This window comes from Enhydra lutris, unplaced genomic scaffold (genome assembly GCF_002288905.1).
Source record: "Enhydra lutris kenyoni isolate GAN:26980312 unplaced genomic scaffold, ASM228890v2 scaffoldscaffold78, whole genome shotgun sequence".
NCBI classification, from domain to species: Eukaryota; Metazoa; Chordata; class Mammalia; order Carnivora; family Mustelidae; genus Enhydra; species Enhydra lutris.
Genome location: NW_019154162.1, coordinates 4761786 through 4774419, shown reverse-complemented (window position 1 = coordinate 4774419; position 12634 = coordinate 4761786). Strand labels below are relative to the sequence as shown.

The 12634-nt window shown below is 54.7% G+C and overlaps 1 protein-coding gene across 1 annotated transcript in view; it reads left to right on the top strand.

Moving 5' to 3' along the window:
* The window catches only part of LOC111160877 (heparan sulfate 6-O-sulfotransferase 1), a 43892-nt gene extending 34023 nt beyond the window's left edge, over positions 1 to 9869 (top strand). The window contains exon 2 of the mRNA XM_022524267.1: positions 6352 to 9869. Within this exon, the coding sequence (XP_022379975.1) occupies positions 6352 to 7060 (709 nt within the window). The 3' untranslated portion in view covers positions 7061 to 9869. The remainder of the gene's footprint in view (positions 1 to 6351) is intronic.
* The last annotated feature ends 2765 nt before the right edge of the window (positions 9870 to 12634 follow it).

Sequence of the window (12634 nt, the reverse complement as noted above, 5' to 3'; positions counted from 1 at the left end):
CAGAGGGAGCATGGGAGCAAAGATAGAGGGGACTGGTACATTTGGGGAACTGAGGCTCCTTCTTTGGCAGAAATGCTATTTCACCTGCAAAGCCAGCAAGGGAGAATCTTGGGTTTGTTTTGTTGAACTTTTTTAAACTGCTATCTTATCACAGTGTTTTATAAACATACAAAGGAATTTGCATAGCGTTTGCAAGAAACAAAACATAAAACAAGCCCCCACACCCCAGTTGCCTGCCTTAAGAAGGACATAATCACTGCCCTGGAAGCTGCCATGAACTTAGCACCCCCCACCCCAGTACCCCTCCCAGCCCAGCACACACTGAGGCCGACTTCTGCCTTGAATTTTTGTGTGTATCACCTCATCACCTTTTTAAAAAAATAATGTCAACTTCTATATGTGCATCATTAAATAGTACTTTCTTTGGCTGTGTTTATATTTGGAAACTATAAACAGTATCATACTCTTAAATTTTTTCAATTTGCCTTTTCTTTGCAACATCTTATTCATCAGATTGACCAGAGTTGTTGTAAACAGTTCGCCCATTTGTATTGCTGGGCAGTATTCCACTGGAATATACCGCTGCTTCTGTACCCGGGCCACTGTGGCAGAGGTTAGGGGCTGTCGCCAACAGTGCAGCTAGGGACAGTCTTTCCCAGACCTTCCAGCATGCTGCGACAGGGTTTCCCTGGGTCATGTTCCTGTGAGAGGCATATTGGGTCACACATCTGTGTGCCTTCAGCTTTCCAGTGAAGACACTCCATAACAGCTGTCCCCAGTTCACATTGCATGAGCCGGTGTGGAAGGTAGCATTGCCCTGCTTCTGTTTTGCCTGTCTGGTGGGTATCACGTTGGGGCTCAGTGTGCCCTTTTCTCAATGACTAATGAAGGGAAGCATTTTTCCATACACTTTTTGGCCAGTTTCCTCATTGCTACATTTTTAATATTTTAGTTAAAATAGTCTACATACAGGCTTCAGGACAAATAGTTCCAAGAGGCTTATAGTAAAAACCAACAGATCTGCTTTTCCTTTCCATCCTCCCCAGATTATCACTTGACGCTCTCTTTAGTATTCTTCACATACTTACTTCTGTATTTCTAAATAATTTATGGTGCTATTTCTTGATTTACTGATTTAAACATTATCTGTTTGCTTTATGTTTTGGTAGATGAAGATTAAATGTTCCTAAGCTTTTGCACATCCTTCTCCGTAGCCCACCCATACTCCAAGTAGAGTGAAAAGCTCGAGTTTTTATTAAATCAATAGTCACTGTTGACATTATGATGTCTCTAAAAGCATTGTTTACTTCCTTTGCCTAATTGAATGCTTTGTTTTCTTTTTTATATTACTTCTTGTTTTTTCCTAGAATTATTGTTAGCCCAATTTCTTTTACTTGCTTTGTGTTTCATCTTCATAATTTTTTCCAAGTGAATTTTTTTCCACAAATGTTCCATTACAGCAGGTAATCTGTCCATGCCCCTTTTTCCTAGAACCCCTGCTCCTCTCCTCCTGGGAGACCCAGTGGGGTGTACAATTTGACCTTCTCAATCTCTCTCCTGGGTTGGAGTGCCTGTCTCCCATGCTAAATTTTTTGTTGTTACTGTTTACTATATAAGATACCTAGTCCAATATCTTTCTAAAATAAGATTATAGAAAATTAATGTCTCCAGTCTCCCCTCATGTTTGCTTGATGGTTTGGTGGGGTCTGACATGTCACTGGTCATTTTCCCTCAGCATTTTGAAGCCGTTATTTGTATTATTTGAAGCCACTGATTTGTCACATATGGTATTGCCACAAAGTGGGTCCCTTTCTGACAACCAGTCCTCTTCATGTATTCTGTTTTTCTGTCCAGGTGCTGTATGGGTCATCTTTCTTTTAATCTTGGGTCTGGTCCCCACATTCACTTGCTGGGCACTTAGGGAGCCATTTCAGTCTAAGTGAATTATATACTCCAATTCTCATTATTTCCTCATCTCCTCCCCTCCGCCTCCATACTTCCCTTTTTCTGGAAACCTTGTCGTTTGGCACTTGGACCACCTGAATGGACAGATCCTGCTGGAGAGTGATAGGCAGAAAGCCCCTGTTTGAGAGGGACCCCAGATGTCAGTGCAGGAAGAACTTTGCTCTGGGGCAGGGTCTCGATTAGCCTGGTGGCAGCTGTCTGGACACGAGAAGGCAGGTGCTGGAGATACCAGTGAGGGTGCACACTGTTGTTTGGCCCCTGACAAACACTCATATGCCTGAGTCATGAGCCCCTTGGCACCTTCATAGAATGTACATCAGGTCACATCTTGGGCAGGAAGCTGCCTGATCTGGGGTGTGGTCGGTCATCTATTGGTGGCGGGTGGGGGGGGGTCTTCTGCCGCACACTGCACTCTGTCTCTCTTCATTTCTGGACAGGGCCCCCATTCCCTCTTTCACCCAACAATACACCAGAACATGAACAGCCAGTGTGTCCCAGCAGAGAGCAGAATGAGGGAGATGGGAGCAGGACTCCTGGGCAGAGGACGGCCGGGGTACAGGCCTGTAGCCAGAGTGCCTGCTGTGTCATGGCAGCAGCGAGAGTGAGGACCAGGGTGGACAAGGTGGAGGTGGGTGAGGAGGCTCGCTGAGGAGGCCAGCAGACTCTGGGTATGCGCCCCTGCAGGGGCTCCCACACTGTCCAGATAAGAGCTGGGGAGTGGCCGGGGCTGCTGGCCCCTTGAGCAGATACAGAATCTGCCTGAGCTGTTTTTCTCCACCACAGGCCATGTCTGGGGGGATAGAATGGAGGAAGGGGACACACTGCTCAGGGCATGGCAATGTCATGATGTCACAATCGTGTGGCACAGAGAAGGTGTCACATACTCCATCCTGATGCCCTTCTGAGTTATCCTAGCACAGGTGAGCCTCTGTTCCTGCCCACCTGGGCCAGCACCCAGGGGTGCAGCAAGGAGAGAAGCGACTCCGCTTCACACAGGCATGTGGTGCCCAGGGTGCCATGGGGTCAGCGTGAGCCTGAGGCTCAGGGGAAGTCAGCTTCTCCAGCTTCCCCAGACAGCGCAAACAGGAAGCCCCAAAGACTGGAAGACTCATATGCATCTTCTGGAACCTCCAGATACACCAGCACCTACTGTACCCTTGGAGACCCCTCAGTGACCCCACCCATGGGGCCCTAAGCCCTCCACCACCCCGGCATCTCTGCCAGAATCAGCCCAGCTATCTCACCAGCCACAGGGCAGCTTGTACCACAGGCTTTGAAGAAGAAGCCTGAACTCGTCTTGCCTCATGACTTACTGTGTGACCCTGGGCAGGTCACACACCCTCTCAGGCTAGGAGCAGAGGAACTTGAAAAGCAGGTAGGCCTGCCTCCGTGGCCAGGATTCCCATCAGCTATGGCTGTCCAGATGGTAGCTGTAGGTCACTGCATCGCCTTAGCCGTCTGGCCAAAGTCAGTACAACAGGAGAGACTCACAGGCAAGGGCTTCAGAGACGACCACACCTGGTTCCCCAGGACCTGGAGGCACCAGCGGTGAGAGGACTGATGGCCCTGTTCCCATCACAGGGACCAGTGAGGGTGTAGGAGAAGCTAAGGCTCCACCAAGCCTGTCTCCATGGTAGGATGGAGGCCAGTGCTGACACAGGACCTCAGCCTGAAGACTGGGGGGCACACACTGGGAGGGGTGCCTGTGCTCTGTGCGCACAATGTGTTCTTGCCCTCGGAGGTCACCTTGGGGCCATGTTGAACTCCATCTGGCCTTGGGTGGCATCAAGTAGACAAGCCTCTCTGCAATGGACACCTCAAACTCTTGTCTGTGTTCAGGAGGAACTACCAGGCTAGCCCATTTCCATGTGAGTGGTCAGGGCCCCACAGGAGTGGAGGAAGTCCAGGTAACCCTCAGCCTGCATTTGGGGCTGCCTCTGTTCATAGGCATGTTTCCAGGTGCGTACCTGTGTGTCTAGGCCTCTTCAGAAGCACTTGACATGGTCAGGATTTATCAGTGTCTTCTACTGCATTTCTAGAAAGTTGACCCTTTAATGAACTGACCTTTCTTGTCCTGGCCACATTTGGGGGCTTTCTCACTGAGCGAGGGTCTGCAGAGAAGAGCCATGCGGGGGGAGGCCACCCACCTCCCCACCCCCATGCTGAAGCCCCTGGGGACCTAAACTCTCAGGCTTGGTGTCCTCCACAAGGGGCTGAGGTGCTGTGTGAGGTGACCGCCCTGAGGCGCCTTCTGTCCTGGCTCCTCCGACTGTTGCAGTCTTGACCCTGGGGAGTCATGTTGGCCCTGCTTAGCACACACACAGGAGCTGGCTTCCTTCCTGCCCACTCCTTCCCCTGAGGGAGGCTCTGGTCAAGGGAGCTGAGAGGTCAGTGTAAAGTTACCGCTGTGACAGAAGCCTGAAGGGGTGTCGTGTCTGCAGCACGAGGATCCCCTGGGAGGTGGCCCTGCCTGAGTTCTGAAGGGTGAGCCAGAGTCAGCTGATGAAGCAGAGAGGGAAGAGAACACAGCTTGTGCCAGGGCCCTGGAGTCTCTCCCCAGGAGCCAGCAAGAGGGTCAAAAGGAGGTCCGCCAGTCACTGAGGGCCTGGGAGGGTGCAGGTGACCCATTGCACATCTTCCAAGGGCAGCAAGAGGCAGTGAGTGCGTTCCACAGGAGCTGGGGTCAGGTGTGGGACACAGGGCTCCCCGTACTGCAGAAGCTGGAACGTGAGCTGCCTGCAGAGGCCCGAAGCGAGCGGAACAGTCAGGTCCGTGAGGGGGCTGGGGCACAGTATGTGGGGAAGGCACTTCAGAGTGAACCAGGGCCCGAGGCAGAGACCACAGAGTGGAACCCAGGCATCAGGGAGGAATTGGCAGTCAGGATCTCTACTCCCTACTGAGAAAGTGGCCCCGACCCCACTGTCCAGGTGCTCTCCACTGCCTTGCCCACTTGCCCCACTGCCGGGGTGACACAGCCCCAGCCCCTGGAAGCCACAGGGAATGTCAGGTGGCCACCTGCTGCCCTGTCTCCTCAGCAGTCTGCATGGAAGGACCAGTCTTGCCCGCTGCCACCCCTCACCCCCGCCCCAAACCTTTGACTGGTTTCCCCTCTGCCCAGGCTCTGCTTGGGGGATCCCAAGGCCCCTAAGGAAAGTGCTCCAGCGCTGCCTCCCTGCAGTTTCCTAGATGTTACTCTCAGCCTGGGGTGGCCTGTAGTGGTACCCTACCACCGTTTGCCAGTCGCCATGCCAGTCCCCCAGGGTCCCCGGGGAGATGTGCAATCAGATCAGCACATTGCCAGCAGCCCTCAAGGAGCTTTGCATCCCTGGGGCTCTCCAGGGGCGTGAAGGGTAGTAGATTAGTTGGGTGCTCTTGTTGGGCCTCAGTGAGGAGGGGGTGCTGTGGATGTGCTTTCACACTGCTGACCAGGGGTGGAGGGGGGCAGTTTCTTCCTGGAGCTTCCCCAGCCCTGGAGGAGAGGCTTCCAAAAATAACCTCTCTGGCGTTGACCCACACCCACCAGGCCTGTCACAGGAACATCTGGCAGGCGCCCCACTGCCCACTGTGTCCTGGTGCCATCAGGCCAGTCATCCTGCTGGGCAGGGACATGAGTCATCTGGGTGCCTGTCATATAGAGAGTCATTTCTGCCATGGAACGGATGCCCCTTGCATACAGCAGGGAGAGTGGCATCTGGAGGGATCCCTGACTTCCTGGAGTGGAAGCAGTTCCTGGAAGACAAGATAGTAATTGATGGGTCGCCCGGTGGGGGAGCGGGGGTGGTTCCGGATTGGGTGGTCTATTGGCACCCCTCCCCTGCTGGAGCAGGAGGTGGCATGGGCCTCCTGGAGGCCCCAACCAGGCCTGCACGTGCAGCCTGGGACTGTGAGTGACTTCTGCTGAGTGGCCCCTTGAGCAGCACCTAGCCGGCCACTGTGAGAGCTCTTTAAACCACTGGTTCCAGATGGCATTGGCTCTGGGGCCCCGTACTCTGCAACCCCACAGGGCAAAGACAGGGTGTCCTTCTTGAGGAGTGAGCAGACAGGAGGGCACCCTTGGGGTTCAGGAGAAGACCCTGGGCCAGGGTTCAGGAGGCACTGAAGCCTGAGGGACAACACCATGACCGTCATGGCTGGCCAGTACGAGCATGGCCATGTGCCCTTTGGAGGTTCAGTCACATCTCAGATCCTGGGTTTCTCATTCAGAAGTGGCTGTTAGGAGGACATAATGGTTGGTATGAGAGGTGCCTAGGATCCCCCCAGGATACACCCAAAGCAGTCAGCTTTGGGACTCCAGCCTCCTCTGTCCTTCATCCCAATGGTCCCCAGGTACTCCACACAGTCCCCCTCTGTGTCCTTACCTTACCGCCTGTCCCCTTCTCATTCCAGGAAGTTCTACTACATCACCCTGCTGAGAGACCCCGTGTCCCGCTACCTGAGCGAGTGGCGGCACGTGCAGCGGGGGGCCACATGGAAGACGTCGCTGCACATGTGTGATGGGCGCACACCCACGCCTGAGGAGCTGCCACCCTGCTACGAGGGCACAGACTGGTCGGGCTGCACACTGCAGGAGTTCATGGACTGCCCGTACAACCTGGCCAACAACCGCCAGGTGCGCATGCTGGCCGACTTGAGCCTGGTGGGCTGCTACAACCTGTCCTTCATCCCTGAGGGTAAGCGGGCCCAGCTGCTGCTGGAGAGCGCCAAGAAGAACCTGCGGGGCATGGCCTTCTTCGGCCTGACGGAGTTCCAGCGCAAGACGCAGTACCTGTTCGAGCGGACGTTCAACCTCAAGTTCATCCGGCCCTTCATGCAGTACAACAGCACACGGGCAGGTGGCGTGGAGGTGGACGAGGACACCATCCGGCGCATCGAGGAGCTGAACGATCTGGACATGCAGCTCTACGACTACGCCAAGGACCTCTTCCAGCAGCGCTATCAGTACAAGCGGCAGCTGGAGCGCAGGGAGCAGCGCCTCAAGAGCCGGGAGGAGCGTCTGCTGCACCGCGCCAAGGAGGCGCTGCCGCGGGAGGACGCCGAGGAGCCCGGCCGCGTGCCCACTGAGGACTACATGAGCCACATCATCGAGAAGTGGTAGTGGTGGCCAGCCGTGGGGGGTGTTCCCTTGGGGGCGGGGGGCGGGATGGGGAGCAGAAACCAGAGAACCCACGCAGAACTCTGCTGGGAAGAGGGTCCCAGGTGCGCTCACCGGAAGGCAGATGCGTGCTGAGCAAGGATGACGAGTGGGACATGACTCGGTGGGGCTAGTTTTCACTGCTCCTCCCAGACCACCGTGTGAGGAGTCAACCAGTGCAACCCTCCAGAAGGGAGCTGTGCTTGAGGGGCGCCCCAGGCAAGGGCCGCTGGCAGGTGGCATCCGTGTTTTCCCGGCCTCCACTCACTCACAGTGGCCGAAGTTCTGAAGACAAGAAAAAGCAGAGTGGAGACAACACTCACCCTGCCAGGAGCATGTCCTACACCCACTGTGCACCCCTGCTTGCTCTCTCCCCACTGCAGGCCAGCAGCGGCCTGACACCAGCTCCAGATACCCTCCCAAGCTCGGGCCACCCAGGCAGTCCCTTGGTCCCTGGGGCCCCTGGGCCAGAGTGAAGCCCGTCCCTGGGCACACAGGCAGCCCCTTGAGGTGTCCTCAGGAATGGAGCTCCTAGCTCACCCATCTTCAATGGTCAGAGCCCACCTCGCCTAAAGCCGAGAAGACTGTAGTCTTTCCCTCCTTGGGAAGCCCACTCTCTCTCTGGCCCAAGGTCAAAACACACAGTCTAGCTTTATGCTTTGGGTCAGGAGATCAAAGCACACCTCTGGAGCCCTTCCCCCCCATTTCCCACAGTCCTCAGGCTGAGGAGGGCTGCAGGGAGATGGGCCCACATGCACTGCCCACCATTTTGAGGGCAGAGTGCATCCCAGGAGTGGGAAGTCTGTGTCCAAGGATGCTGCCACCTGTGTCCAAGCACCCCCCCTTGCCTTTGGGGATGGCCACCTAGCCAGACCAGCCAGACAGGAGGAGAATTTCCCCTGCCCCATATACCTTTCCGACCCTCTGAGATACGGTAGACTGTCCCTGGGCCCCAGGATCATACCCACTCTTCCCACAACCCCATGTGCAAAAGTACAATCAAGCCTCCACTGGCTAGAACACAGCAGACTGTACCTGCTGCTCATGAACCATATCTTGGGGCTGTGGTGGTTCTGTATGGCCAGGAGAGTGGCCTCAGACTTTCAGATTCTCAACTAGAGTTGGAAGAAATGCTCTTGGTGGCTTCCTAGTACCCAGATACACAGCCCTTCCCACCCCAGGCTCTCCCTGCATTGCCCTTTGCCCACCCCCTGCCCACCAGCAGGTCAGGCCCTGTTCCTGGCAGCCCTACAGTTTGGAGAAGCCATGTTCCATATCCGTTGTAGACCCTTCCTCCGTGCCCTACCCCTCTTGTGCTCCAGGAAGTCAGGCCACTGTCTCCTATGGGGGTGTTTTTCCCACATGAGGCCCAAAACCTGGATTCTGGGGAGCAGAGTGTGAGTCCCACACCCAAGGTGGTTGAGTGCCCTGTCTCTCCAGGAGAGGACCCACACGTGCCTGCAGGCACAAGGGTGGTGAGGGCCAGGGCTGGCATGTTGGAGGGCGGCAGCCTCACAGGCGGATTCTACCAGGGACCTTCCTCCCTGCCCCAGGTTGTCTTCAGCCATCACAGCTGTCCCACCAGAGAGGTGTGGAAGCAAGGAACCTTCTGTAGCACAAGAAATGCTAATGCGTTGTCAAATGAGGTAGCCACCAGGAGGAAGCAGCCTCTGATCTTTGCCTGCCTGCGGTGGGATGGTGACCATACCTCCTGCTTCCTACAACGACCACTTCATCTTGTAGTCCCAGGGCAGTGGTCCGCAGCCTGGAATAGGCAGCATGCTCGCCCAGCCTGGGACCACTGCCAGAGTGGGTGCATCATGCTGAGCAGGTGAGCATCCAGGAGATACAGTGGTTCTCTTGGGGTAGTGAAGGTCAGCATGGGGGATCCATTCCGACACTCATCCTTTGGGCATGCTCCAGGGAGGAGGGTGGGACACGTTCATGAGAACTCGGGGTTCTCGCACAAGCACATCACGTGCTGGGGGCTTGCTGTGGCCTCCGTCAGGAGGTGGTCATTTTCAGGGCATACATGGAAAGCTCAGCCGTGTTCTGCCCCAGTCCCTGGTTACCTGGCCCTCCTCGAGGTGGGTTTCCTGTGTGTGTAGGCTTGGGTGTAGGATCTGTTCTGTACATACTGGAATGTTTTAACTTATGATCCGTTGTCCCAATTCACACGGAAACACGGGTCTCTCCTTGGTTTCTTTGCTGCATCTGGAAACCGGTCCCATCCGGGGCCAGCACTCAGGCCAAGGTGCCCAGAGACAGCAGCAGCTGCCAGTGCCCCTAGGCCCCTCGGGCCTCCAGTCCAGCACCTCCGCTCAGGCCACCTGCGTGGAGGTGAAGGTTCCTCGTGCCTGCAGCATCTCATCCGATGCTGTCACCTGCTGGGGCTACACAGAAGGGGCGCCCCACGCAGGGGCTCTGCCTAGGGCCACGAGGACAGAGGCAACACGCAGTGAGCAAACAGCCCACTCCCCACACAGACCTGCAACATACCCTCCCGGAGGAGGAACTAGGGACGGCAGAACTGTCTGAGCAATGAGTCTGTGACCTTGTTGGGAACTGGAAGTGTTTAACTTGAACCCAGGAGCGTTTAAAGCTTTATTTATTTATAGCTTCTTATTAAAAAAAAAAAAAAATGTTGAGAAGAAATCTTTTGGTTATTCATACAAGACAAGTTGGTGATGGAAAAGCAAGTCATAATCATCTAATTGTTTTTGTCTAGGTCAAGAATGAATGTTAGCAGATGAAATAAACCCTTGACAAGGAGTGTGGGTGTGCTGTGGTCTGTGGTGATGGCCATCCGCCCAGCGCCGTGTGGCCAGACCTTCAGGGTTTGATTTTCAGAGGGAGCATCTGAGCAGAGGGATGGAGGCAGTGGCGGGGACCTCCCTCAGGAGCAGGCAGCCCCCGAAGGAGGCATTCACGCATTTTCCCACTTACACAATGCTTTGTGAAAGGCAGATGTCCTCACCCCAAAGCGCAATTTGGAAGTAGTCCACGGCTGCACCTGAAAAGAGGACCCCAGCTCAAAGTCAGGCTGAGGAACCAGACACCATGTGATTCTCAGTGACCTCTTTGTCAACTTCTAATTCGGAAAGATCACAAACGACAAAGCGAAAGAACACCAACCCTGAGCCTAGATTTGCCTCAATTAACGTTCTGTCGTTTTTCACTGTCCTGCACTCACACTTGCTCTGTGTACACTTGTGCACACATGAGTCCACACAGACACACGTGTCCACACTCTCACATATACTCAGACGCATAGTTTTCTGAAATATTTGAAAATAAGTTGCAATCCTCAGAATACTTCTAACCATAGCAGACTATAGCTCCTAAGAAATGACATTCTGCTATAAAATTCAACCCATTATCATCTCCCCAAATTTAACATAAATTCACTAAAATCAGCTAATGTAATTTCTACAGTTCCCAATTGTCCCAACAATATCTTCAGGCCGGACTGCTGAGCCAAAGGCTGTGCCGTCCCGCTGTTCCCATCTTCTTTCCCCCAGCCCAGTCCCACCCCGCACCACCCACTTCTTCCTTTCTTAGCGCTGACATTTTAACATAGACCAGTTGTCTCCTAATAAACATCTGCATAAGTCGGGTTGTTTTCTCATGATCAGATACTGTCAAACATTGGGGCACAAATGCCACATGGGGGAGATTGTTCTGGCCACTAACTGATGGATTTTACTTCTCTGATGAGACAGGGAGGGAGAACCCGTGCTTAACTTCTGGGACTTGATGCGACTACAGGGCTGATAAAAGCAGCTCCGCTGCCTTTTCTTCGGGGAACTGGATCTGTTCTGCTCAGAGCAGGGAGCTAGCTGTCACTGGATGGTGCTAGGTCCAGGGGCCGGAGTGCACCAACTTTGCATTTCCACGAGGGTCTTGGAAGACCCAGCAGGCTGAGTCAGTTCCCAGTGACTTCACCTACAAGACTCCAGGAAAGCCATGTTGGAGGTTGTCGTTCAAGGCCTTCCCCCCGCCTCCCAGATTCTGTATCTGGACACTCTTCCTCCATCCTGTCCAAGTAGAGGGAGGGACAAGGGGGAAGGGCAGGGTAGCTGAGGCTTCCTTGGCCCCAGAGAGGAGCCCCTGAGCAGCTGAGGGGTGGAACGGAAACCCAGGAGAAGGGGATCACCGCTGATTCCCACAGCAGTCCCAGGACACAAAGGTGGCTGCTGCCTCGTTGCTAGAAGTGTCCCATGTAGGGGAGAGGGTGAGGGACAGACACAGCTGATCCTTAAAACCCCAACCTTCAGATCCAAACAGCGTTCTTGACCATCTGAATCTGTGAGGGAGCATCTCTTTAGTAACAGAGTCCTACAAGGGAGGCCTTCCATGTGGAACCCCAGTGTGAAAAGACTTGTGCTGCATGCCATACCCCCGTGCCCCCCACACCCCGTGGCCCCCACACCCTTGCCCCCAGCTTTGGCCTTTTCTGAACACTTCATCTGGAGCCTGCGGCTTGATTTGCCCATCACGGAACACAGGATGGAAGTGACCTCCATTTCCTAGCGGTGCCACTGCACTCCAGGACCAGGGTCCTGATGAGAAACAAAGACAGAGTCAGTCCCGAAAATACCTTCCCATGAATACAAGTTTTCATCTTCCTACTTCTGTTTACATTAGAGGCCCCTTGGGGTGCCTGGGTGGCTCAGTCGGTTAAGCATCCAACTTCTGATTTCGGCTCAGGTCATGATCTCAGGGTCATGGGATCAAGGCCCTAGTGGGGCTCGCTTGGAGCCTGCTTAAGATCCTTTCTGTCCTGCTCTCCCTCTGCCCCTCTCCCTTCACCCCCCTAGCACTGCTTCCTCTCTCACTCTCTGAAAAAAAGAAAGAAAGAAAGAATACATAAAAATAAAGTTGGGAGACCCCTTTTAAGCCTTCCTGACCCTGAAGCTGGGGAGGCTCCTAGGTCCTGCCCAACCCCTTACCCCCTCCCTGTACACAGCAGTAGCCTCCCCTGTGTGACACAGCAAGTAGACAGCATCCACCCACTGTGGACCCCGCCCCTCCCTCACTGAGGGCTCCTCTGATCTCTGGATTTGGACCAGCACCCCTCCTCATCATGGCCAGTGGCCACCCAGCCCCATCCAGCCCACATCTGCTTTCCCTGCTGTCCCCTCTTCACTCCCAACACTCCTACAGGGACCAACAACTGCCACTTCCTGGGGCAGGCCTGCTACTAACTTGCTTTCCCTGGATCCTCACCCCGAAAACCTTCTACCAGGCACTTGTCCTCACACGGTGCTTTGTGTGGCTCCAATTCTCTTCCTGGAGAAAAGTAGTCCCTACTCACCCCACCTGGGCATGGTCCCCTTTACAATGGCACAGGAAGGAGTCCGTCCTCCACCCCCCATGCTCCTCCCAGAATACACAGGCTCCCTGGGGGCCAAAGGCCAACACAACACCAAGGGAATGGCAGCCCTCAGTCCCCTCCTGGGAGTACACACCTGGTCTCAGGGACCTCCAAGCCTAGGAGGCCTCCAGAGGAAGCCATGTGCATCGATGTCATGGGGA